At 40.5% G+C, this 26686-nt stretch overlaps 1 protein-coding gene across 1 annotated transcript in view; it reads right to left on the minus strand.

Annotated features, from left to right (window-relative positions):
* Positions 1-175: 175 nt before the first annotated feature.
* Positions 176-26686, minus strand: part of LOC104400867 (zinc finger protein DPF3-like) — a gene marked incomplete at its 5' end in the record, with an annotated part of 37403 nt that continues 10892 nt past the window's right edge. Inside the window, 4 exons of the mRNA XM_010016177.1 lie at positions 176-609; positions 3454-3582; positions 15362-15499; positions 26042-26120. Of these exons, the coding sequence (XP_010014479.1) occupies positions 413-609; positions 3454-3582; positions 15362-15499; positions 26042-26120 (543 nt within the window). The remainder of the gene's footprint in view (positions 610-3453; positions 3583-15361; positions 15500-26041; positions 26121-26686) is intronic.

A 26686-nucleotide genomic window follows, 5' to 3' on the forward strand; every position in this document is an offset into this window, starting at 1 on the left:
TATTTGGGTTTGCTTTCTGCTCTCCAACCCATCTGTATTTTTTGTGGTTTGCCGATATATATATTAAAAGACAAGAAAATCAACTCTGCTCACTATTAAAAAAATATTAAATCCACCTTTTACATTTCCAGAGAGAAAGAGAAGGGGGGAGGTGGGAGAAAAACAAATTAAAATGAAAAAAATAACAGGAAAATCAAAACCTTCTGTCTCTTCAAAGTAGTTGTCAAGAGCTTTAAACGCTTGTGCTTTCAGTGTACACCCCGCAGGAAAAACAACAAAAATAACAACAACAAAAAAAAAACAAAAACAAAAAACAAGGACCTAAAATAAAAAAAAAAAAAAAAGGGGAAAAAAATCCTAGTAGTAAAAAGGACAGAAAATCGCTCGAAGTTTGTGTGTCTTTTTAGTTATTTTAGCAGCCGCCCTTTTTGTCTGCAGAGGGAGAGCTGCCACCACAGCCACCTCCTCGGCTTGAGAGAGGCTCTTCTGCATCGTCCTCGTCAAAGCCATGAAAGGTCGAGGTGTCGCTTTCTGACGTGGAACCGAACAAGTCCTCCGTAGTGCGTGCTGGCGCTGCTTCGTCCCTCCTGCCTTCTCTTCCCAAATGAGCTGACATGTATGATGAATATATCAGCACATGGGTTAAGCAACAGGCATCATCATCATAATTCTTTTAATCATCATTACTATTAAACAATTCAGACTATTGAGCTCATAGGTGTGTGCTTGTCTGTGCCCGCGCACCTCAACAACATAGCTCGGTAGAACTCCAGTAAGTAAAATAAAAAAGAATCAGTTTCTCTTTCAAAGAAAAAAAGTCTACAAACAACAGGTGCCCACAGCTATGGCAGCGAAAGGGTTAATCATGTTTTCCTCTCCTCAAAAGACATTACTTAGATCAATTTTAAAAGACATACACACCATAAACATAATTAGACACTGTTAGCTCTAAGCACAATGACTGTCCTTCAGGCTGGCATCAACTATCACAAGTTTACCACTATAGAAATGTAACCCACTAGATAGCTCATCAACCTCAGGACTATTTTTTGTCCCTGTCCTTCACCTGATTCTAAAGAGCATCCTCTGTCAACAAAATGAAATACAATTTCAAGACTAAGTAAAAGTAACCTAAAGAAATGCTTTTATTCCAATTTCATGACACCTCCTTAAAAAATAAAATCCAAACCAAAACAAATATATAGAGTTCAACAACTAGAACAACTAAGATGTGAAGTGACCTATCTTGGGGAACACTGAAAAGTTCAAATGTGTGTGAGTCAATCCAGCTTTCAATATGGAACAGGAAATTCTCCACACAGGACATCAATAGCAGCCACAATAATAACAAGAAGACAACTATTAAAAAGAGAAGTCATATACTGAAATATGTGAAACTGAGGCTTATTTTCTCCTTCAGTCAAACATGTTATGTGATTAATAGTACAGCCTTCAAATTCCCTCTTCAGAAAAGGAAGAGAAAAAGATGTCTCTTGCACCCCAGCAAAATGAGAGTGTGAGATTTTAGGGAACAGATATTTCAGTATTCAGAAACAGTAGCATGGTAACCAACTGTAACCAACTGTTTGGTCCCCACTCCAGCTACAGAAATCAGTCATATAATAAGTACACTGCATTGCTTGAGACACAAATAATTAAATCCTGTTTACAAAAAGAAAATGGATATAACAAAATAATTGGCAGATGAACCACCTTGTAGAGATGTGATTTTACTGACTGTGAACAGAAGAAACAGTATCATTTCCACAACCTCTCTTTCAGTATAATGAAAATGTTCTCCATTATCAAGAAAGAGAAAGATGGCAGCCACCAAAGAGGTTTCATTGTTTTAGTTTAGAGATTAGTGTGGTTGTACCTTAATCACTTTCATCACACATCAGTCACATCACTGCAGACCCCTATGAAAGACCCAGATGGGTCAGAATTTGTACAAGGATAGCATTTAATGGAACTGCTTTTGCACAATTTAGGTCACGTGCTGATCTTGTTCTATCACACTAAGAAATCAAGGAAATTAGTGTATTTGTCTTACATTCAGATATAATCACCATAGCAATGTTTAAACAGCAAAAAAAAAGTAAAATGGATCCATATCATAATGCCGTATCAGGACAATGCGGAAATGACTTATATTGAATTATATCAATTAAGGAAAAGGGCAATGATCTTCCAAGATGGCACCACAGACCCCGTGAGTATCCCCCTTCAGTTATTAAGAAGCAACCACACACATACTAAAAGGTTCATGCCCCTGACTGCACAGCATTAATAAGGACCCCCTTGGAGAAAACCGAAGGGGTTGCCATCGGTCCTCTGGTGACCAGTCAGTATCGCTTCAGAGTATCTTCAGAGGTCACAAGAACTGCAGAAGGCAATTTGTCAGTGAGAGTCTTGCCCTGCTCCCACCAAATGTGGTAAGAGGCTTACTATGAATTTCCGCAGGAGCATAAAAAGGCCATTCCCTTGGCACAAGAACACTCCACATTGCATTTCAGCCATCAAGCAACAGACATCTTTCAGCGACTACAGTATAGAAGGAGCAGCAGCAATACTGAATGTCAAGGTCTCTGTTTTTCAGATTTCCATATGATGGTCTTACCACCACTCATATCACCATTGTCCAGCAATATCACAACTGGAAACTTAGATCAAAACTGAAATATGCAGTTATTAAAGGTCTCCCATTCCCAACACCACCTCCCACATAGGCTATAAATAACTGCTCAGCTGGGATAAAACTTAAGAAAACAAAAAAAAACAAAAAAAAAAAAAAGAAAGAAAGTAAAGGAGAAAAAAAATAAAGGAAGGAAGAAAACAACAGTCCAGAAATAGAGACAACTCAGAATGGGAAAGACACAATTTCCTACATTTAAATAGAGAGAAGGGAAGAAAACGGAGAAATAAAAAACCTCTTTAAACAAAATTAATGATAGTCATCTTGTAAGAGGATAATCCTTGACAGCTACCCCCATCCCTACCCTGTAATTTCCTCCTTTCTTTTTTGGATGAAGAAATGCATGAAATGTGTAATCAATGGAAATGCTTGTCATGCAACTTTAATAAATCTTGTAAGTAATTTATAGTTGTAATTGCAGCATTTGAAGACAGAGACCATTTTTTAACATTGTCATAGGATTTTCTCCTTCCATTTGAAGAACAACTAGTACATGTAGCAATGTTCGCAGAAGCTAATAAATATATTAAACCTTTATTATCTTGCAAGACCCCATTAGCTTAAAAATGTGAATCCAACAATGGGTTTTATGATAGAAAATTTCCCAGTCATCCTTTCCACAAACACACACAAGAGGTATGACTTCATCTTCTATCCCTTCCCAAATGTTCTGCCTGTCTTCAAAATCTTCAGAAGGAGCAAAAAACGAATCACACAAATGCCTTTGTACAAGAAAGATGCAAGAAGGAGTCACCTACCAGAGCGCCCACAGTCTGAGCACGATACAAGTTCCTCTGGCCGACCACTCTTTTTGTTCATATTGGAGCCTCCAAGGCAGAAGTCACAGTAGTTATTGGGAATGATGACCCCGTCTGGTCCTTTCTGGGCTGCAGTTGGGTTAGAAATCAGATTTACTTAAAGAGAATTCAGTGTAGACATTTCCCCCTTCTCTTTACATGATAGACAGTGAATCCTCAGGTTACAGTCTTGCCAACATATTGTCAATCAGAACAAAAAGTGAACTGTATAAATCACCTCCGTTTTAAGTACACCCTGTGTTGTATATATTTTGCCTGAAATGCACTTCACCGTTTCCTTTATAAAGCCACCAAGGCTGGTCCCTCACAAGGAGCTGCTGCCAGATATCCCTGTACAGTTCAGGGGCTTGGTAACATGGACCAAAATAGGAACTATCTCTAGTGCAGAATCTGACCTACACTGTCAGTAAGCCAAACCTGTTTTTCCAGATAGCAGTCACAATTGTAAACCCACAAAACACAAGTTCAGTAAAGAAAAATACATTCCCCAAAACTCAAAAGCCAGCAGCAGGGACATGGAGGGGATAGGTACCTTAACTGTTTTTTTTATAAGTAGCTTTTTGGGGATTACAACTCAAAGAGGCAGGGTGTCCTTAGTCAAGAAGTTGATACAAATGGCCATGAATATTCACAGGCAAAGCCATCATTTGTAGGTGGTTCACCCTAAGTTTAAGCTAAGTGCATGTCCCCAGGAGGAGCAGGGAGGGCGGCAGGTCTACCTGAGCACCCAGCACAAGTGCATTCAGCCTGGGGTGGATGTCCCAGCCGGCAGAGGCACAAACTCTTTTAGCCAAGAAAAAAGGAGAGAAATTTCATTCTTATTTTCCAGCTAGGAATAGCTGGAAAGGAGCAGACACACACCAGACACACACTGGGTCTTAAGCGGAGGAGGAGGCAGTTCCCCTGGAAAGGAGAGAAAGGCAGAAGTCTTCTGCATTCCTCTTAGTTGAGCAGAGCAGCAATGTGCTCTTTTTCACTCGCTCACAACTGCCATTTTCCTCCTCTGTTCTCCAGAGAGGGAAAACTTCTTGTTCCTGTACACTCTTAAGTATGAACTGGGAAAGGGAGAAGGGAGTGGAGGGAATAGTTGGTCTTCATCTTGTTTCTCCTTTTTTAAATGAAAAATTCCAGTGGTATACCTGACCTAAGACTATCCCATGAAGATGTCTACAAACTAGAAAATGAAGACCTTTAAACAGCACCATCTATATTTAATTATCTTTTTAATGCATATTTTGTAACTTGCAGATTTTTTACAGATGTTTTGACAGCCTTTATTAATGGTCTTTTTGTCCACATCCAAATTTCCCCCAAAGAACAATGACATTCTAAAGGGCTTCTGGTAGCAGTCCAAGACATACACTTAAAATTAAAATTTCCTCTGGGTTCAATGTGCTTTTCTGGTTTGGGTGCATCTAGCTATTCATTTACTTCCAGCTGTTGATTAGCTGAGCTTTTTGGAGATTGGGAACTGAAAGTTTGCAGTAAAGTAATATTAAGAAAAAAATTAAAACCCGTAAGGCTGCGAATACATCACTATCTTCCTGCATGGTTGCCAAGTCCCTGGTAGTATTTATTAAACAATGGACTTTGCTCTGAAATAGTCCTGGTTGGTAGATACCCCATTCTCCCAAAGCTAGAGAGAAACCCCCAGTGTTAGGTTAGCATTTTGCCTGTTCACTGTGAGGCATTTAATACGTGCATGCAAGATAAGCAAAAAAAAGAACAGGAACCAGGTGGAAGTCTAGCGCACCGGCTCATTTTAAGAGCTGTAACAAAATGATCATAAAGTTGCTACTTGTACATATTTTATGTATAAAAAGCAGAACTCCCTAGCACTTACTTTTCCACTATGGCCCTATTTTGAAAAAGTTAAGTAATTACTTCTTTATATTGTGCTGCATCTACAGACAGGCCATGTACAATGCAAACTCAGCAAGCTCAGTGTTTAGTCATTTTTAATTGCTTTTTGTCCCTTATTACATTACTTCACATTTCATCTGAGTTTCTTAAAGTGCCTTACAGATAGCAAGATCCTCATATTAGCCTTCAGTAAGGTCAAAAGCCTCTTCTGCCATTGACTTTAACCCAAGTATTGCTGGGCCCTGATTAAGTCTCGTGGTGAGGAGGCCACATTGCATTTTACAGTGGAAAGACTTGATGGTAGAGTGATGAACTGGCTTACCCAATGATACCAATGGTATCATTGATTTAATACTTCACATATACTGACTTAACTTTTTCCAGTGCAGCTTATGACATTAAGTAGGATCCACTGACTGTCAAACTGGAAATGGGACAGAGGACCCTCTGAAAACACATATACTTGATCAATTCATCTATGGTGTGTGGGACAGATGGAGGGTATTCACTGACTGCAATAAAGCCAAAGAGATTCTCCTAGACTACTGGCAAGTGAGTAAGCATGGGATTTGATCACCTCCTTTCTCCCCTCTCCTCCTCTTCTTTTTCTTCCAAATTAATTTAATTTTTAATGTGACTGCCTATGTGCTCATTTATTGCTCAACACTCATAAATATGTACCTGGCTCAGGTGAGCGTAATAGAGATATTAGGCCTGAAAAGTCATACACAGATGAGAAGTTCCTGAAGTTACATCAAAGATGTCTTAAATAATGTATCTCTAGAGTCAAATCAGCCAGGCAATGTTATTCTCTTCAATGTTTTTTTTTTGTTCTAACAGGTGCAAAAACTAGAATCAAACCTGACTCGGGCTTATTTTCTTGATCACTACTATACAGTGAATTAAGCCCCAGGCTAAATCACAGAAGGTTTGAGAATAAAGAGATTTCCAGATGATAGTAAGCAGAGTTCTTACTTTCAAAGGATGGGGTTTTTTTTGGCGTGTGTGTGGACGTCCTTGGAGTTTTTACTTCTATTTTACTTTAGTTCACAAATGATGAGGGAATTCAGAAACAAAGCAAAGATAGCAAGATATGATGTGCAATATTCATGAGAAGAGTATCATGCAACAAAAGTCCAACCCTAATTCCACCCCTTTATCAATAAAATTATTTAGTAAAGTAAGTATGGGAATGGATGCACAAGTGAAAGCAATTAAATTACAAGGGACTAATGCGTTGCTGCTTTTCATCTGACATATACTAATTAACTAGGTATCCAATTTTGCACATGTTAATCGCAAAGTAGAAGGCACTAGCTTAATCCAGACAATAGCTCAGCTAATGAGAAGCAACTCAGTAGTAGCAAGCTCAATCATTTGTACCGTGTGACTACAATCAAGGATTTTGTCTAAAAAAAAGTTCACCCATTTTGTCTTAAAAAAAAGAATCAGAAACGGTTCTAAAGCAAAGCCTTGAAAACCAACCATGGTCTCATCCTAACTTCCTCAAAATTCCTCTGATTTTCTTCTACGTTACAAACTGCAACAAGGGATCAAAAGCTTTTAGGAGCTTTGAGGAGTACTGCCTGAGCTAAGATGTGCTCATAGGGGGTGGATTTAAATCAGTCCCTCTTGCCATGTCAACTCAGTCTTGCTTTCTAGTTTCAAAGGCCCTGTGTTCATGTACAGCTGCCCCAAAATAAATAGAGTATACAATTTTATAAAATACTTTTAAAAATAGATTAAGAAGAGCCACAGAAAGATTTGCACAGTTAAGTTGATAGTTTCTCTGTACCTGAAAGCTGATTGATGTGAAGACAGGATGCAGACTGAAAATGAAGTCACTATTTCCAAATAACTTAGATATACTCTTATTCAGAAATATTTTTTTTTTCTTCTTAGCCTAATCAAGTTAATTTCAAACTGTAACAAGCTAAGCAGAATAAAGCCCCAGTTAAAATATAGTGCCATCATTCACAGGAGTCTTCTTGAAAAGTAAGTACTATAAATTAAATACCTTCCATAGTATATCACACAGTAACTTTGTTCTGTAGACAAAACCTAAAAAGCTAAACAAACTGACTGAGTTTACAGATTTAAAACAACTTCTGTGCCTTCTTGATTTTGAAGGAGGGGCTCTAAACAGAGTTCTAGATTCCCTTCTCCTGTCCCCAAGTAATCCAAAAATCTGGAAGTTCTCTTCCTCATGGTTTCAGTTTAACAAGAAAAGAAAGCTGCTTCTAGAGAAATAACATCAAGACATTAGGACGTTTTTTTTTCTACATCATTTCCTAAAGCCACATGACTCAATAACAATCTCAGTTTTCTAGCTGTCATAGCTGCAGAGAGCATCTTGAATGAAAGGAGTTCAGAAGAAAGAAGAAGCAATTCTTGTCCCTGTTTTTTAATCAGAAAATTCAAAATACAGATATTTTAAACAGTTTTCCTTACATGCATACAGACAAAACCCTAAATAAATAGAACCTTGTCGTTTCTCAATTTTCTGATTTCTAAGTGAAGTTATTTTGATGATTTGGATCTTGATTGAAAATTTAAACATAATAATCTAAAAACCTGGAGCGGAATCTATGCTTAAAAGAAAAACGGGTTTCCCTATTCTTTGGTACCAAATCACAGTCACATATATTTCTTCAGCCTGTACATAATACAGCATAATACTTAACCATAGTTTAAGCTGTGCATTTGAGTTTGGTAGCATTTTATCCCTATTTTTTATCATATCCACACTACTGGAAAGGCACTAGAGAATGAGGAGTAGAGTCCATGCCTTGCTATTGGATTGTGGGGTAATGCATCATTTCTTTAAATGATTACAGTGAATTGGTTACAGTTGTACATACATGCGCTCCCAAAGGGATTTTTCCGAGCACATTTTGTCCAACTCTTACCTGTTTCTTCTGGGCTTGATCCAAAACCAATAAAGTCCACTGGAGTTTTTCAATTCAATTTGAAAAGCTCTGAATCAGGCCATTTACTCTGTTTGCAAGAAAAATTTGCAGAGCACAATAGAGACCACAGGAACCTGCGTTTGGTCTGAATGAAGTCAATGCACTTTGCAATTTAGGAAAAGGGCTGGATTTGCTTTTTTGTTGGGTTGTTTTGAGTGGGTTGTTGTTTTTTTAAATCTACACGACTCTTTGTGTTAGACGGGGCTGGTTTTCCTTCCTGACTCCTCCCTTTTTCTCACTGTCAAAGTGCAAGCCCAATGTTTGGCTGCCGGTGCAGCAAAACGCCAGCCAAGATCCGGAGCCCGCAGTGGAGCGTCAAGCCCCTTGGAGGACTTGATGACATATAATCCCAACCTACAGCCGAAGTGCCCCCATGTGCCTTCGCTTATCCCCCCACCACCGCTCATCCACGGCAGGCCTGGCCTGTCTCCATGGCGACCGCAGTGCCCGGCCGGGGCTACCTCGGGCCTTGCCACCTGTTAGTGCTTCATCTCTCAAGTGTAAGGAATAAGGAATGAGCCCCTTCATTTGCTGCTCAGAATGCATCAGCGGAGGATAGGCAGGCTCGTGCAAGACATTACAACGTGATGTAGAAATTAGAAAATGGCTTTGTGGAGAAGGGAAAAGCAGCACTTGGACTATGGCTTTTCTTGAAGGAAGAGGAGGGACGTGTGGCTGGGCACGCACCCACTTCTGCCCCAGTTATTGCTGGGGTGTAATGAGCAGCGGTGGGTGCCAGAGAGGCAGGTTAGACCCTGCTCTGGAAAGGAGCAGTAAAGGAACATCGTATCTGTAGCTCCTGGTGTCATGAGGAACAAGCCTGGTGTAGCTGAAATGTATTCAAGTTTCTTGGCGCCTCAAGTGTGCACAGCCAGGCAAAGATGTGCACAGTCATTTCTGCAGCCCCCTCGCCATGAAGTGCAGGGTTTTTTCATTGCAGTTTTCCAGGAAGAAATGTAAATCAAACTGAATGAGAGGAAGTGGCTGGTCTCTCTGGGCATGTTTACTCTGTCGTTAACACCAGAGATAAGCATGTTGGCTAGCCCCAAACTGGGAAATGTTGAGGCACCTGATACAGAAACCCTCCATCAGGCTCTAAGCACACCTTAGGTTGGTAGCGACACGTTTGTGTGGCTGTGGCACAGTATTCAACCAAATAAGCTCTGAACTTGGGTGTAGCACTGGGAAACGGCTGCTGTTCTGTTCCCAAGCCAAGCTAATCAGACTGTGCAGCCCCATGGGCCACTGCTAGCTCAGGCTCTCCATGCTGCACTCCCCCTCACAGCATGGCCATGCCCTTTGCTGGCAGCCAGAGAAGCAGGCTATGCTACCAAGAGGTGCTGAAAACCACCCCCTCAAAGTATTGCCAGTTCTCCCTAGTGACTGGATTTTATCTCCTCTCTGAGTCAGTTGGTGCTGTGGGGATAGAAGGAGTTGTTGCCTGCGCACAGCTTTTAGCAGGTCTGACAGGTTTGCCTTTCCTACAGGCTCTGCTCGCAGAGGGGCATGGCAAAGGAGCACTACAAGCTGCAAGAAGTGCTATGAGAAGGAGGTACATTTGTGGGAGTCAGAGGAAGCCTCTGAATGTGGGGAAAGGAAGAGCATTTGATCATGTCTTTTACAGGAATCGATACAGCCCTTAAGTTTAACAGCTAATGAATGAGCTGGGAGGCAGGCAGTGGAAGGTCCAGCTAGGAAAATACAGCATCAACTGATCAGATCTTGCAGATTTGGAGAAAGACAGCACTTCACAGAAATGTCTGTGTGCTGATCTTACAGAGTCTTCTGCAGGAACATGTAAAGCATGAGCCAAAATCCCACAGTAAATCATTGTAACTGTCTAGTGCCTCACGACAATAAAAAAAGAAGATACAGAATAGGAAGGCAGACAAAAAGAGTCTGACATGTTAACATACACTTTTCCTGATTTTGAGGGGTACCAGTCCTGGGACTTGGCATCTGGCCGCTGAAATGCATCAAACACTGAAATGCATCATTCCCATCAGCTCAGGGAACTCAAGGAGGGATTATAGTGCCCAATATACAGCCTCATCTGGCAACATCCCTCAGTATTCAGGTAAGAACACAGTGTCGTGAAATGGGTCCCTGCAACATGTTGTAGACTTTGGGTCTGGAAATTACTCACTGGAGGAGTGTGAGAAGACAAGCATTTAAGTTTAAAATCAGTCAAAACTTTGGGGTTTACTTCCTTCAAATTCTACACAGGGGAGAAAAGCAAGGAAACGGGGAGAAAGGAAAAAGAAATATAAATACATAAATGATACTATAATGTCTCAAGGGCTGACATGTTCTTGAAGCAACACAGGATTTTCAAAAACTAATTAGTTAAATTGGAAATGTTTTCCCATAAAGTACTGAGAAGCATTAGGTGCTTCTCTTCAATGTAGTTGCATATTGACAACAACATTTCAGGTCCTGGCCAGGCAGTATGTAAAAACAAAACCCCCAAACTACCAAAAAAAAGCCCCCACAACTCCTAACGAAGACAATAAAAAGTCCCTTGTGGGTCCCTGTACATGGGAAATGAGCTTGGGATTTTCCACTATTCCAAAACTACCCCTGATGTAGCTTTTCAAACTGATCTGTTTTTGACTCAGCACCCCAAAACAGACACAACAGTCTGAGAAATTCACAGCCGCAAATAGGGTTTGAGTGAAAATCATTACTATTGCTACTATTTCTCTTAGCATTCTCTTTTTCCTTATGAAAACAAAATCTGGAAAAGAAAAAAAAAAACTCAACCAGATTAAACTAATGAGAAGTCAACTCAAGGTAATGTACATATTTTCACTGCAAAGGCACCTGCTGCAGGGTAACTTGTCACAAGGTGGGCATTGATGCATCTCTGCATTCAGAAGTAGCTCCCATCATGGCCCCAGCGAGGATCAGCACTGAGGCAGGGAAAAAGTAGGCCTGATGTAGCTTTTCAAATTGATGCTGCTTGTGGAGAGGAACAAACAGCTCAGCTCCAACTGAGGGGCTGACTCTTGTCATTTATTCATGGCCAGCCCCCTGCCTGGATGGAAATAAAAATGTTTCAAAGATGACTGTGTGGGGGAGCTGGAGGACAGCTTGGAGGCACACTGAGGTTAGCACATTAATTTTTTATCTCTGGAGACTGGGTATCCAATTATGCTTAGAGTACACAAACAACTTTGGCTAGTCTCTCCAATAGACATTAATCCACATAATAAAATCTGTGATGGAACTGGGCACACCTGGCTGATGCCACGAAATAACATACACAGGGGGGTTTGCAGGTCAGATGTGCAAGCTAGCAGAGTGACAGGAGGGCACAGGACTGTATTCTCGTTAAATACATGGACCAACCCGCACACAGTAGGGTAGCTAGGCCAGTGACAGCCCGCCCAGTGGCCTTTATTTAGGATTGTCTTTGGCCAAAGTGCTTGTGGGCATAAGATCTGTTCAGTTGCTATTTACTGCACAGCTGCCTGTAACCAGCGTTTCACACAGCAAAATGCCACTGAAAACTATTTTCCTTTAAAGAAGAGGAAGTTTTTCTCCATGTAGACACACTATCCTATTCTCCCAGGAATTAAGGAAGAGCATTTATACCAGTACACTCATTCACACACACATTTCAATAGCTAGAAGTCTAATGTAATTCCTATATCAGAAGTGGCTCAAAATTTGTGAGCACCAGCTGCCCCTAGAGCTGGCCAGTACCCATGGAGTGAGATGGAATAAAACAGCAGGTGTTTTGTGGCAGGCTTGGATGCACCCTGGGCTCACAAATCTCACGCTCTTGGTGCCAACATGTGGAGGAAAAGCCAGCAGAAAAAACGTTGGGAACGGTGGGGGATCATTTCTTTTTATAAGAGGAGCTGGGGAAGGGGGGAATTGACTTTTTAAAGGGTTTTCTATAACATCCTTTTCACAGTTCCCTACTCCCATAAAAAAAAGTCAGAGAGTCGGTCAAAAATAAATGCATGTGTAGGCAGAGGCAAGACTAGGCACTGAGGAAGGGTTATTTATCTGTGTCAAAGGGCTAGATAAGACATACAAACAAAACAACTAAAGCTCAAACAAAGCACAGGCTAAGATGCTTTAGGAAAGACAAAGGCCAGGGAGGACTGTTGAACTATCTTCCATGTTGCAAAAGGTAAGCTATAGGTGAGGAAGAAGGACAGAAGGAGAGACGTAAATAAACAAACCTTCTACAACAGTCAAGGACAGTGACATGTGCCAAGAAGGCGAGAGCTGGGGCATGGGCCAGTCCCTGTTCTTTGATACACATCTGCTCGGTGGTTCTCAGTTTCAGGTAAGTTCCTCCTATCTACAGCAATTTTCCAGTCCCTGGATAATTTACTGAACTACCCAAATTCTTCTGTGCATGAGAAGAGTAAGGATAAAGGGAACTGGGTGTGTAGGAAGACAAGAGGACATCAGCTGTTGAGCTGACACCAGCCAGGGCATTAATAGCTGAATCCAGCAGAAGTCCTGCTCCAGAAAGCTCCCTCCTGCATCAGCACAGCTGCTGTTGCCACAAGTACTGCAAGGAGTGGAGGCTGCAGAGGAGAGACGGGTACAAAGGAAGGAAGTTCATACTGCAGCCACCTGCCTGAACTTGCTGACCCAGTGCTCACCTCCCACAGCACGGCAAATTCCAAATGGCTGGTTTGAATTTGCCTTGCCTTTTTAAAATCAGGCTGCTCATATCTCTCTGACACACTGCTAAGCAAATAACCAGACCCTGCTCTATACCATATCTCTGGTCCTCCTGTTCAATAGGTTGCGGATTAGCTGTTTGGATTAACATCCCCCCTGCCTTCCCTTCCTCCCTCCTTCCATTCATCCCTCCCTCCTGCCCCCCAAGCCCATGCAGAGAGGATTCTTGAAGCCCAAGCCCTGCAATGCTGCAGACCTGTCAAATCTAATTCATAACACATGCCTAGCAGTTCTTAGGGGAGAGGAAGGATCTGATGCACTGGCTCCCCACCATCCCCCTGTACAAAGGGACCATTTAATGACTGCACATTAGCAATGTGGACAATTAGCATTCACATGGAAGATAAATGGCAGCATAAATTAAATATCGCCAAGTGAAAGAGCAAAGATGCAAGATCTGAGCTCAAGGCTGTAAACAAACAAACAGGAAAAAAGAACAAACAGCCACTGCGACAGCTAAGCCATTTGGGAGAGTTACCTTCCGGCGGCTGGGACTTTCCCCAGGGGTGATCTTCACATTCGCATGGCTGTTGCCCGTACCTCACTGGCTCCTGTCTGGTTGTTAAGCAGACTCTTTCTGCTCAGGAATCTGGGTCTCAGAGTGGTTTACCCCACTGGCTTTAAACTTCTGCCTGTTTCAGGTTCTGTGTCAGCAGCTTCCCTCTGCCACAAGCATCACACAGGAACTCTGGGAGAACACAAGCTTGAGCAGCTCCCACTCTTTATCTTTTTCCATAGAGTAGAACACACCTTTCTTTCCATAGGCTAAGGCTGGCTGCTTCTAACCTTACCATAGCTTTTCTATCTCCTCTTCTTTCTAACTTTTATCATTTCCTAAGCACCAGAAACATGAGGACTGAAACTGTCTTTGGCCTCTGTGACAAGCTGAAGGGCAGGGGACACTACCCTTCTTTGTTTGGGCATCTGTGCCAGGCCATTATCAATATTAATTCAAAATAGATTTGCAATATGCCTCTCAGATATGCAACTATTACTGACTAGTGCAAGCACAGGGGAAAAAACCTAACAGAGATGATGTAAATGCTAAGTAAACAAAAGCTATTGGCTGAACACTGACATTCTCCAGCCTGCTCAAGCAGTCGCTCTTAGTGCATTGACAGCTCAAGTTTATCAACAGCTGGAGGAGTCAAAATTACTTTTGCCGTGAATCTACAAAACATGTGAATAACTACAAGGTAGAGCATAAAAGTGACAGAAACATAGGGACTGCCAAATGGGATCACACTAAACGGCCCTTCAAGCTCAGACAGTGGCTAGTAGCAGATGCTTTGGAGGAAGGAAACCCCCTCCCACACCTCCCTGGGGACAATTATCAATTATCCTGCTTAGAAAGAAAATGTTTTCCTACTTCCATATTTCTTCCAGTTCTTCTTAATGTATTAGAAAGTGTTTGCCTGGATATTTTTCCCCATAAGCATTTTTATTGCTTTGTCCACATTGTTCATTACTTTGATCTGAAAGGACTTTTTGAAAGTGAACAAAGCTATCAACACAAATCCCAAGGTGAAAGCGAACATCACATAGTATTGCACACTGGAAAACTGAGAAATATTGGCTCAGAGACTTGCAAAGATCAGCAATAAAACAAAGTGTTCTTGACTCCCAGTTCTGTGCCTAAGAACCAGAGGAAGGAGAGTCAAGTAGGACCATCTGAACCACTAAGATTTCTGTCAGCCCTGTACCAGTGTGGGGAACTGAGGCACATAACTCTTCTCCTCTCACATTCCAACTGTCCTGCTTGCAGATCAGTACTGATGCTTTTCATAGATTTTCCAAAACTGTAACTAAGATGTGGCTTTTGGTAAAGTTGAGGGTAAGCTATTTGGGGAGGAGATGCAAGGATGAGGGGGACAGGTGCTATTAATTTCATACCTAAAATACTAAGACATGGATAAATGTCTCTTATTCAAACGCAAAACAAAGGCAGCCACCTCAAACTACTGGATGTGTATTTCCTTGACATCTTTGCTAACAGGCACTGGGAGGCTGCTTGATGATGGGCAGGTTGGATATCTCTTCTTTCCCCCCCCCTCTCCTTGCCACCTCCTCCTCTCAGGAGCAGTAATGGAAAAGTGACTTGCTGCAGAGATAATGCTGGGTTTGAAATGAATTTCTGACTAGCTGAGCCAGCACCCATGTGAGCTGCAGCTGATTAGCTCCAAGCATCCAGGTCCCAATCACTCACAATGGAGCCAGGCAATCATGCCAGCCTCAACAAGGGAAAGACGAAGTTGAGGCAACATCCCTGAAAAGGATCTCAAAGGCAAAGGGAAAAAACTACTCACGCTTGTGGTTTTCGTTTCTGTGGACAGGGGAAGATCGCGTCTCCTGCTCACGGGCTTCATCACCCTCTTCGCTGGCAAGATGGGTGTGAGCGTAGTGGTAGCTCAGCCCAGGCCTGTTCTTGTAACGCTTGCCACAGACTGGAAGGAAAGGAGATACGAGGGAGGGGAAGAGAGAATGGAAACGTCAGTGTAATCTGCAACAAGGGCAGCTACCTCTCAAATAACACTCCATTCTCCTCCTCCGTGAGCAGCACCGCACACTCCATCGCCTGCCCAAAACTCTTCCAACCAAGAGGTTGAAAGGTGACAGAATGGCAGCCTTGCAGCTGCAGGTCCCCAGACAAGCTTTCTTCCCACCCTGCTGCCAGAAGTCCTTCCTACAGCCTGGGCAAATGCACATTGAGTCTCTGCAGCTCACACAGCTCTAATCCTCTGTGCTAAGATTACTAACAAGATTGCACATAAAATTTAATGAAATGCCAGTTCTGATGTCGGTGCTGCACAATGCACAGCAATGGGAACTGGACTGAGAAGAAGGGACATTATTTTCTTCATTACTGATCTCTGAGAAAAGGAAACAGTTTTTTGTTTTGTTTTTGAGAAAGACTTTGTGTTAAAGGGTAATAAACAGCTTTATTTGCAGATTCCTAGTCAAGACAAGGAGATGGAAATCATCCACAGTTTCTTGCTAGAAGAACACGTAGCAGTGACACTTATTTGCTTAGGTGAACTTCATATTCAGAATCCCAAAAAATAATACACCATATGACAGAGGATCCTCCTTCTGAAATTTTGTTTATTTTAGGATGAAGTCAATAGGTAGGGAGAACAGGATCAAACAATTCAGGGTGTTGAAAGGTCTACATTTTCACAGGGATCTCACCACAAAGGCAGGCTTCATCATAAGATTCGTTACATACAAATTCAGCTTCTATAAAGGTTTTAGTTCATGTTATTGTCTCTAAAAGTTATCTTTTTTCATCTTTAAAGCAGTCTCTGAATGTCCATTTTCTTTTATACAGCTATTTCGTCTACCAAATACAATTACTGCCGTTTCCAAAGATTAGGAAACAAAGGCAAAGAAACTTAGTGCCCTTCTTGCACATTTTTACTCCCAGGCACATTTTCAGGCACTTTATTAGCTTCATTAACCTCAAGGATTTCACACAGGAATAAATATCATGCCTAGTAGTCTGTCCTGCATATCTTGCTTAGAAAGGCAAAGGAAGTTGTGCAAGAAGAGAGAACAGAACCCAGCAGTGTCTAGTTCTCTGTCTTGATTTTAGACCCCTTGAAAAAAACTCCAAGGGGGAAGTCAGCATCCACTCTTAAAAACTTCATTCAGCCCTGAGACTGAAAATGTATCCTGAAATGTAGCTAGATACTTAGTTCCCATTCCCCAGACACCTGAGCCTGGGAATGTCATAGGCTCAATGAATCGGACAAAACAAACAAAAAAAGAGACCCATCCCAATTGTTCATTTACATACAAGTAAAATTTCCATTATTATACTTTAATGCTACTACTCATAAAAAGCCAATTGATGGTCCACATTCTGGAACAGATGACAGAAAGTTGTAAATCAAAGCCTAGCATGATAACATAATTCATTCTCCACCTCTTCCAGCTGATTTGCAAACTCCCTCAAGGAAAATACTTTGCCTTACTAGAAACGTGTAAAACAATCTCATGATATGAATAAGTGATCTGGAATATTAGGTCCTTTTATCCCAGTTTTCTCCATTCTGCAAAGTGATGATCACACAGTCATCACAACAGGACAAAAGCTTTTTTCAAATGTAATGTGTCCTTAGCCACAGATTTTTAAAGTCTTTGAATGCTCTTGATTTAGAAATGAGAACTTATGCAGGAGGGAAAAGAGGGAACTTGGGGAGAAATAAAATGCCCATATATATATGCACATCCATTCTTTGAAGCATCTGTCCTTGTTTCATATGTAAACTTTACTCTCCTGCCAGACATTTTGAACAACTAGACTGCTTAGATACATGCTCTCCAGAGAACATCAGTTCAGTCTCCCTTTCTTCTACTACCAGCCATGTATTCTTCTAACGCATTCTGGAAAGGGAAACTCCTCCTCCTCCTCTGTGGTCCTACCGAGCAAAGGACAAGTAGTGGAACAGATGCTGACAAAATCAAACAATGAGATATCCACACTTCTGTATGACTTTATCTCCACTTTTTGAATAGCAAAAAAACCGGAACACAAAAGTAATCATGAAACTGGAGAGACCTACAAAATACTCACTGATTAAATTATTTCAGAAAGATAACTCCTCTAATTACCCAAATATTAGAGCATTTCTTAGAATGGAGAAACAGATTTGCATTCCAACTCTATTTTGTTCTTACATAGCTTGATCTTGTATCAATGCTAACCTAGACTGCAAAATCAGATACAGTCTAAACCCCAGTCCCATTCAGCTATTAGAGGGAATTTTCAAAACAAAAATATTTCTAGAAATTCTACCAGACTTCATTTCACTCAGCTCTACCTGAAAACATACCCACAGCTCTAGCCCTACTGTTACCATACAAGAGCACCATGTCCTTGAATGCAGTTTCCATGGATCTTACTCCCTCAGTGCACAAAAGAAAGCTTGCATTCCCAGCATGACGTCCCAAGGCAGTGGCTTTGCCTTATTTCCCTATAGGATCCTGCAGGGATTTTGGCTGCAGAGTTCAGGATGGCTTAAGAAGTCAGTTGAGTCTGCAGACTTGTCCTTCTGCAAGACTTGCCCTTCTGCAGCAAAAAGTATCAGCTCACCAGTAAAAAAGAAGCAAGTGTCAATATAAGCTGAGGCAGTAGTAATTCGGCAGCTGAGCCCTTCCCAATGCCAAAACTTTCAGATGGCCTTCGGGGGTGGCAACAAGCTGAGACATGCCTAGCTAAAACAAAAGTTGGAGGACCTTATAACCTGAGTTCAGGCAAAGGAGTTTACACAGTCCCTGAAGATCCTTTGTAGGACCAAAGATTTGCAGCTTCCAGTAGCACCTTTTTCTTGGTGTCTAGACTTCTATGCCTTTCAAATTCATGTTCTGTCATAGAAAAAGTCTGAAGCTATACCATGAGTTGAAACTGCAGAGGTTTCCTATTCCCCAAGCAAATTAGACTTCTGCAGGGGGAAAAGGGTATCATGGTATAAGTTGAGCAATAGAACCATTGGCTTCAGTTGAGACTTTGCTAGAATTAAAGCTAAGTCAGAACTCCATGGTTTCTCCAACAGGCTGAATCTTCCCGAATTCACCATAATCTCTTATTTTCCAGATAGACCACATTTTATTAATCTACCATATCATTGTGCTAGGAAGTAGTTTCTATAAAAGAGTGATCATTAATAAACACTTAGCTCTTATATAACTCTTCCCACCGCAAGACTGGCTTTTCAAATATTAATTAATCTTCTTCTGCATTCCTGAGTGGGAAATACTATTCTCATTTCATTTCTGAAAAGAGAGAACCACTGAGGGGTTAAGTGACTTGCCCACACAGTGATCTTTTGTCATTACCAGGACTGGAATTCATGAGTTCCAGCATCCAAGCCAGTGCTTACACCACATCTTTCTCATTCTCCAAGCTGACAAAAGCATAATGAGAACTGGTTCTCCCAGTCTGAAATGTATGCTGCTGATTAGTTTTTAACGCTACGCAGCTCACATGTAGCAAGTGAGAGTGTGCCTTTCATAAACTTTGCCAGGTGGCCTTGCCTTTCTTTCAGCAGCTTTGACTTCTATCATCTTTAATTTTCCTTGCTGGATAGGCTCATCATCCTTGCATGTGGTAGATTTCATCCTGAATCTCAACACTGGGAAGTTGACTTGATCTTTAATTAGGTAGCCAAGCCCAAAGAAAACAGCGGGAGTTTGTAGAATGTAACCCATTCCAATTCCTCCTGCATTCAAAGGGTATATTTTTTCTATAACCTGATGTGAATGCCATCTTAGGAACAAGCTGGGTAAGTAAGCAGTAATACAGCAGTGCAGATCAAATGCCACAAATGGGGAAGAGGGAGAGATGTTATTAGGTCACCAGACACTGTATGATGAACCTCACTTTCCTTCCAATTTGAAGACTGAAATGAATATGTTACACAACTGCGTTGTGGGCAAAAAGCACTATTTGCAGACAGTTTAATCACAAGCATTGAGCATTTCATAAAGGAGAGCTCTGTTTTAAATTCTGACCCGTAGCAGCCTGCAACTCTTCGGATAAGCGAATTCTCACCCTATTTACATTTCTCAATAACTAAAATTAATATAAAATACTTCCCCTGCTTTAAAAGGGGATTTGAAATCCATGACTTAAAAGACTTCCTCATCAAATATTTAATGGTTGTGTTGCTGTCATTTTGAAATTGTTACACATTTGGTCCTTGGCAGGCTGTGAGCTATGTTCCAGCCAGTTCTCCACATACATTTTGCACAATCTGTCACCAGTATGAGACAGAAGGAAACAATCCATGTTTTTAGTGGAAACAGGATATTAGGGGAGTACATGCTTTTTTTCTTCTTTTTTTTTTGTCACTGAATCTTGCCCCCCTCATTGTCTTTCTTTGCTTTACTCCTTTGCCTCCTGCTCTTTCTTCTCAGCTGGGCTGTGTCAAAAAACCTTAAGTTAACTGCTGGCAAGCAGTCATTCCACAAAGTTACCTTCCTGTCCCACCATTCACTCCAAACAAAACATTCCTTGTTTTGCACTGGTTTGGTAATATAATCTCCCCTGTTACAGTTATGTCCACACTCAGGTACATCTAGAGATATCAAATGCTAAGAGTGCATGTATTTTGACCTCCAGTGGTGGGAAGGCGTTATGTTCATCCCTCTGATGAGTACTGTCATGCTATTTACCTCTAGTATTAGAGCAACTATTTAGTAACCCATTTCATTGGGGATTTTCTGTGATAGTAAATCGTCCTTGTTCCAGTGCCCCCAGAGGACAAGTCTACCTGCTGTATTAAGACCACAGGAATGCTGAACTCCAGCACAAAACATACACAGACCAACAATATATATGTCCATGTTTCAACAAATGAATTGCTAACGGGAGCAAAGGAGAAAACAGGTAGCCTATATGAGTCACCTCTGTTCCCCTCTTACCATGTGCTCTATTCCAGGCCTATATTTTTCAATATTTAAAAAAAAAAAAAGTGTCTTTGCCTCTATAATCTTGGGAGGTTTGCCAATAATGTAGTCAATGAATGTCCAGTACAGCAGCTGTAGTGGGAGAGTTGTTTGTTGTCTTTATCTGAACAATCATCTTATTTTAGATCTTATTGCCTATTAACTACTTAGGGATTCACTAAAAAGGATAATACCAGAAGATGATTTAGGGCTTGAACTGCTAATAGTTTAAAGGGAAGCTGAAGTCATAATGGAGATTGACAAGAAGCATATAAAAACATAATGCTATAATCAAAGCTTTTTCAAATCTGCTTGTCACTGTGTCACTTAAGCAAAGGTCTGTACTAAGAAGCAGCAGTCAGTAATGCTGGACTCATTCATAGTATCTGTAAGAATTAAGACAACAGCTTAAGTGCCTGAGAACTGGTAAAATAAAGCTAAATAATGATTTATCTTGTAAGGTTTTTGTATTCCAGCAAACCTTCCAGGGAGTCAATGAGATGTTTGTTAAAATGAGTACGACAGGATGAGGTCTATTTCAAGGAGGTGAGAAAGAAAGCAGGTGAAGTTAGCAAGGTAATTACTAGAGACATCACATTGTGAACAGTCAAGTATTTCCTAAAGAATAGGCCTCGAAGAATTTCATTTGGCAAGTCATGCTGGAGCAATATAACATTTAACTGGTATTTTCTAAGGGAACTGAAAGAGAGAGATCCTTAGTACCCATTGAAACTCAGTGGAATCTGTTCATCTTATGTCACTAGAACTAGCCGAAGTCTCCAGCCTTTTATTGACAACACCTTCAATATGTTTAGTGGAGAAAGGGAAGAGGGAATTAAATATTTAACCTCAAAACAATGAAACTTCAATGCCCTGCTGATGCTGAACTTACAAAAAAAGGAGGAGGATTTGGATGTAGAGTCAAGCAATTTTAAAAACAAGACCATGTTCTGAATAATTATTGGCAGTTTAAAATCAAGTTCTAAGTGTCCTCTTAAGGACCAGGCCTTATATGATCTGTAGGCACAATACAAAGAGATAGGCACTTATTGGGATACTCATAGAATCATAGAATGGACACCTTCCGCTAGACCAGGTTGCTCAAAGCCCCATGCCCATCCAACCTGGCCTTGAACACGGCGGGGATAGGGTATCCACAGCTTCTCTGGGCAACCTGTGCCAATGCCTCACCACCCCATAGTAAAGAATTTCTGCCTAATGTCTAATCTAAATCTACAGGGAAGCCAGTTTAGGAGCCTACCTACAGTTGAAATCAGTGTGGATTAGGAGCCTAATCTTATTTTAAACTTCACAAGGCACCTGGGCCCAATGCCTCTGTTCTTATCATTATTTTGGAGGATGGAATAGAAAGTGAATGTATCAAACATGCAGAGAACTGATTGTTGGCAGAAACACTGTAATAATAATAAAAATATATGAGTTTCATTAATCTAAGAATTCTTTCGTAGTATAATTAGTAAATATAAATATGAAATCTACTATCCATAGATAAAACACAGTATAAACAGGACAAAGCAGTATAATAAGGAAACTAAAGATAGTAGATAATCTGCCCAAGTAGAAAGAGGTCAAAGAAGGAAGAATCAAGAAGCTATAGCAAATGGTATATTAAATATGAACTCACATGGTGGACAAGGATGAAAACTCCTTTGCCACTGAAACATGATGCAGCACTGGAGAGGAGTGTCTTGCACTGAAGAAGGATTTGCTAAACAACCTGTTAGGCCAGCCATATCTGAACCTCTCACAGAATTGTAACAGGGCAAGTTGCATAGAACAAAATTCTAGAAGTAAATTTAAGTTACATGTAAATGTATCAACCATTCATCTTCTGAACTGATTCTATCCTTAGAGCAGCACGTTCAACTTCATTCTGGCCACTGCTACTTAGATAAGGCCCGTTGGAGATTTTCCAGAGAAAAGAAACAAGTTTAGTTAAATTGCTGAAGAAAACACAGCTGAAAGGAGTCCGAGTAACTATTTACAGAAACAGAAAGAAGACATTGTTATCCACTAAGAACAGAGCAAGGACTTCTGGTCTTAGACTGCACCAGAGAAAATTCAGGTTAAATAACTAGGAAAACCTGAAAATGACATTTTTGACAAAGAATCAGCTTCTACAAAACACTACAGGATCAGTGTCTCTGGGTACATGCAAGGTTGCATTAGTCACTGATCCAGCAGAGATCATAGGAAGGTTTCAGTCAATTCTCATTTTGCACAAGGAATGAATCTGAATGCGTATCTCACCCTCAGAGGGGCTATGAATAAAGAATACGATACAAACATAAGTTGTTATGCTAAAATAACAGTTTATACATGAATAAAACTAAAAGGAAACAAGGACATATTGGTAAAAGGGAAAGAAAGAAACAACTCCTTTTAGAGATGGGCAAGGGAAATCTTCCATAGATAGAATGACAGAAAACAAAGGTGGAAGTATGTATGCAGGTAAGTCTCCGAGGGAACATGAAAAGAATGAAAGCAGACCAATAAGGATGGACAGCAGGAAAGTTAATGCCTTAAGAGATTCAGCACGAATTAATCACTCTGGCCATGGAAAGTAGACATCAGGAGTCATGAAGCTCAGGTGCTACAATTGATGGCAACTTTTAAGCCAGAATACAAGTTTCTAGATTTGATGAACTTCCTGATTTGATGAAACAAGGCATTTCATGATTATGTCAGCAATTTTATTGATGCTTTGAACGCTCAAACATTTTATTCTGAACTTCTGATCCAGTATATGCTCAATAAAGTCAGCGGAAGTATTTCAGAGTATTTCATTCCATAAAACAAACGACCAACCACTTTCACCTAAAAACACACGAATTTTGAGCTTTGAAAACCTTCCTTCATACAGAAATTCCATATTTCCAATCAGTTTTAATATTGGTGTATAGCTGAATGCCTCTTCCAAACAAGCAGGCCTATTCAGCAGTAACATTGCTATATTCCAACACAAGGGGCAGTGTCAGCTGGGTACTTCGTCTTACTGGCACACAGACTAGTTTTTTCCCATAACAAGTTTATTACTGATGAAACCTGGTGATATATTCTTGTTTCCCATAAATATGAATGTGTAGCTATGAAAAAAAGAGCAAAGTAGTAGTGCCCATGCAGTTAAATAAGAAAATTAATTTGGTTTAGATATGCTGATACTTTCTTCTTTGCGGTCACTTTCCAAACTCAAATATCAGAACACTTGCAGAAAAAGCAATAATATACAGAAAAAGTAAAGTGTTGACCGCTATTATTTACACCAGCAATGTGATTGTGGGAATCATGTTTTCCCAAACAGGAAACAGCTTCACTGGTTTTGACTTGCATGTTTCCATGTAAAACAAATCTATCTGCTCAAAACATCTGCACATGGAATATTGCAAACCAATTTCAAACTTACCACGACTAGATTGAGGTTTATGTATAAAAATATTTAATAAATACTTTCAAAATTAAAACTAATTCAAGAAATTCACCCAAGCAGGAAAGAGGACTCAACTTAAGCCAATTATTCACAATGAATTGTACATAATATTTCTACAGAAAGTTAACAGGGGCAGGATATTACTTCAGGACAATAGCATGACAACTGGGACAGTTCTTTCCTTTTGCTCCACAGTCAGGTAAAAGAGTTCTGCTACCACATAACCCCTTTCTCAACTATCTACAATGGAAAAGGAGTCATCACTCTGTAAATTTTGAATTCCAAGATTCCTTATGACTCACCTCTAACTATAAGTTTCCTAAAAATGAAAGGTATCAGCCAAATGAAATAGGAAAGTTTGTACTTCCAAAACCAAAGAGGAAATTTATGCTCCAAAATGTAAGCCAAGGCAAAATTCCATCAGTATAACAATGTACTAAAGCCTTGACTTGAGTTCAGATTTCTGCTGCCTACTTTGATATCTTAGATGTCTCTCTACTCTGTGCAATCACTACTAGGCATGTTGTGATTTCTCTGAAAGATACAAAAGGAAAGCAAGATGAGACAATGAGAGACATTATGTTCAAAATGACTAGCACTGCCAAGTGTCCTTGGATTTAGAAGGATGTTCCAGAAAAAAGTTAAAGACAGTTACGCATACACCAGTAGAAGTCATCTGTGGATTCAGCAAGATACACACTGGGCTCCCAGAGAAGTCTTAGAAGACACATTTTAGTTCTTCCAACACACAAGGACAGCTATTTAACCACAGTAGAGATCTCCTGACTCTCCAGATCCTAAAAGCTCTTCCTCCTTGATCATGTGTTCAGACATTCATGTGCAAGTCTTTCCACTTCTGCTCATTGCCCTTAGAATATTCGCTTTGCTGAAGCAAAATACCCAACATGTCCATCACTCCACTGTGCAGTCTCACCTGGTATCACCATAAAAGAATATTTGAACATATGGAATGTGGTTCCTGTCTATATATATTATATTTAAAAATATATATAATATATATTCTTACGTTTTTAAAAATACCCCATAGATCGACATCTGAACAGTTGATCTTTTAAGGTCAGTAACATTGTAAGATAGGTAAGTAGTGGAGAAAGGGGTTTTCTAATCATCCTTAAAACCACCAAACATTTTTGGATCATAGAAGTGAAGACCTCCCACTATTCTTCTATTAACTTTTGTTAGGTTATTGTCTTATAGGATAGAAAGCAGCCAGTAGCAAAAATTATTATTGTGTGTAAACTCTACAGTAAGCCTTAAGATGGGAGACCTCAAAAGCATGTGGGTAAGATAATTGCCCTTCACAGGAATGACATAGTGAAGCAAAAAAGAGTATCAAAAGAAGGAAAGCACCAAGGACTAGACCACAAAAAATATATATATAGTGTATCCTTCCTTATAGTAGGACTCTGGTATCCTTCTTCAGTTTGGGCAATGGGCTCTGGTATAATTTTTCAGTAGGGCAATGCCTTACTTCACCTGCTGTCCCACTGCGACATGTCAAACAGCATGGCCATATTCAAAGGGAATGTTTCTAAACAAATCATTCTGATTGTGTTTGTTTCTTAGGAGGACTCAACTCCTGATGATGCCACAAGAGTACTTTCTGAGTGATGGATGAGAATAAGACCCTCAAAATTTAGCCCAGTGAGATTTGAAGGAAAGAGAATCACCAAATATATGAAGAGATACAACAACGGTGAAGTACCTTTGTCGGAGATTTTTGAGTTATGCTTTTGTTTGTAACTATCTGAAACAGAGAAAGAAATAGAGGGTGAATCTTACATGGGGGAAAGGAAGACGAAAGGCAGAGAAGCCAGAAAAAGAGAAGAAGAGAAAGAAAATATAAGAGATGATTTATTACAGGGCAAAGGGAATCGGAGTCTTGCTGAGGACTTAATTTTATTTCCTTCATGCAAAAACACCAAGAGCATGAATCAGCAGCAGGTGGCAAACATGCAAGTCAGAGAGCAGCAGAATATTTTGCTGGAAGAGAAAAGACGAAGCCCTGAGTGCACCAAGCTGGTAGGACCAGGCTGGAAGTAGAATCAGCTGTCTGGGTGCTACTTACTGTCACAAACATAGGGTTTGTCATGATCATCCTGGGAGGCAGCATCATTCCGTCTCCTGCCTCCTCCAGATCCCCGAGCCTGCAAGAACAAGAGAAATGTTAACATTATTCCATCGCCCCTCAGGTCTCCTTGTGCCCCTCACCCTCCTATGAAAAATATGCAATATAAACTAAACAATTCCTCAGCTTCCATATTGGGTTGTCAAGGGTGGGCTTTACCCTTCACCTTCTAAGATATGCTCTATGTTAGTGGACCTTGTAATGAAGTGGAGATCCCCTCCACAGATAACCCAAATTGTTCATCCATAGCAGTAGGTCACTGCCAGCACATATTCAGTTGAGTATCATCACACATTAATTTCTGAAGATGTTCAAATACCTTGCTTAACTGAATATGAACGCATAGATGAACAGGTGTTAAGAGGACAAATGCAGCTATTCTATCCGCCAGAAAATAGGCCCCAAATAGAACAGAGGTAAAATTATTTCTTTTAATATTTTCAAATGGGGCATTGTTTGTTTTGTTCTGTTTTCTAGCTGAAAAGCAATGTTTTGAAATGGCCTTTCGTGACAAAGATACCATGGCTAATTCTAAAATGGAGCTTTGGTCAGTTAGTGCAGAAGATTAGGAAACGTAGGTACCTG

This window comes from Nestor notabilis, unplaced genomic scaffold (genome assembly GCF_000696875.1).
Source record: "Nestor notabilis isolate BGI_N333 unplaced genomic scaffold, ASM69687v1 scaffold32656, whole genome shotgun sequence".
Lineage (NCBI taxonomy): Eukaryota > Metazoa > Chordata > Aves > Psittaciformes > Psittacidae > Nestor > Nestor notabilis.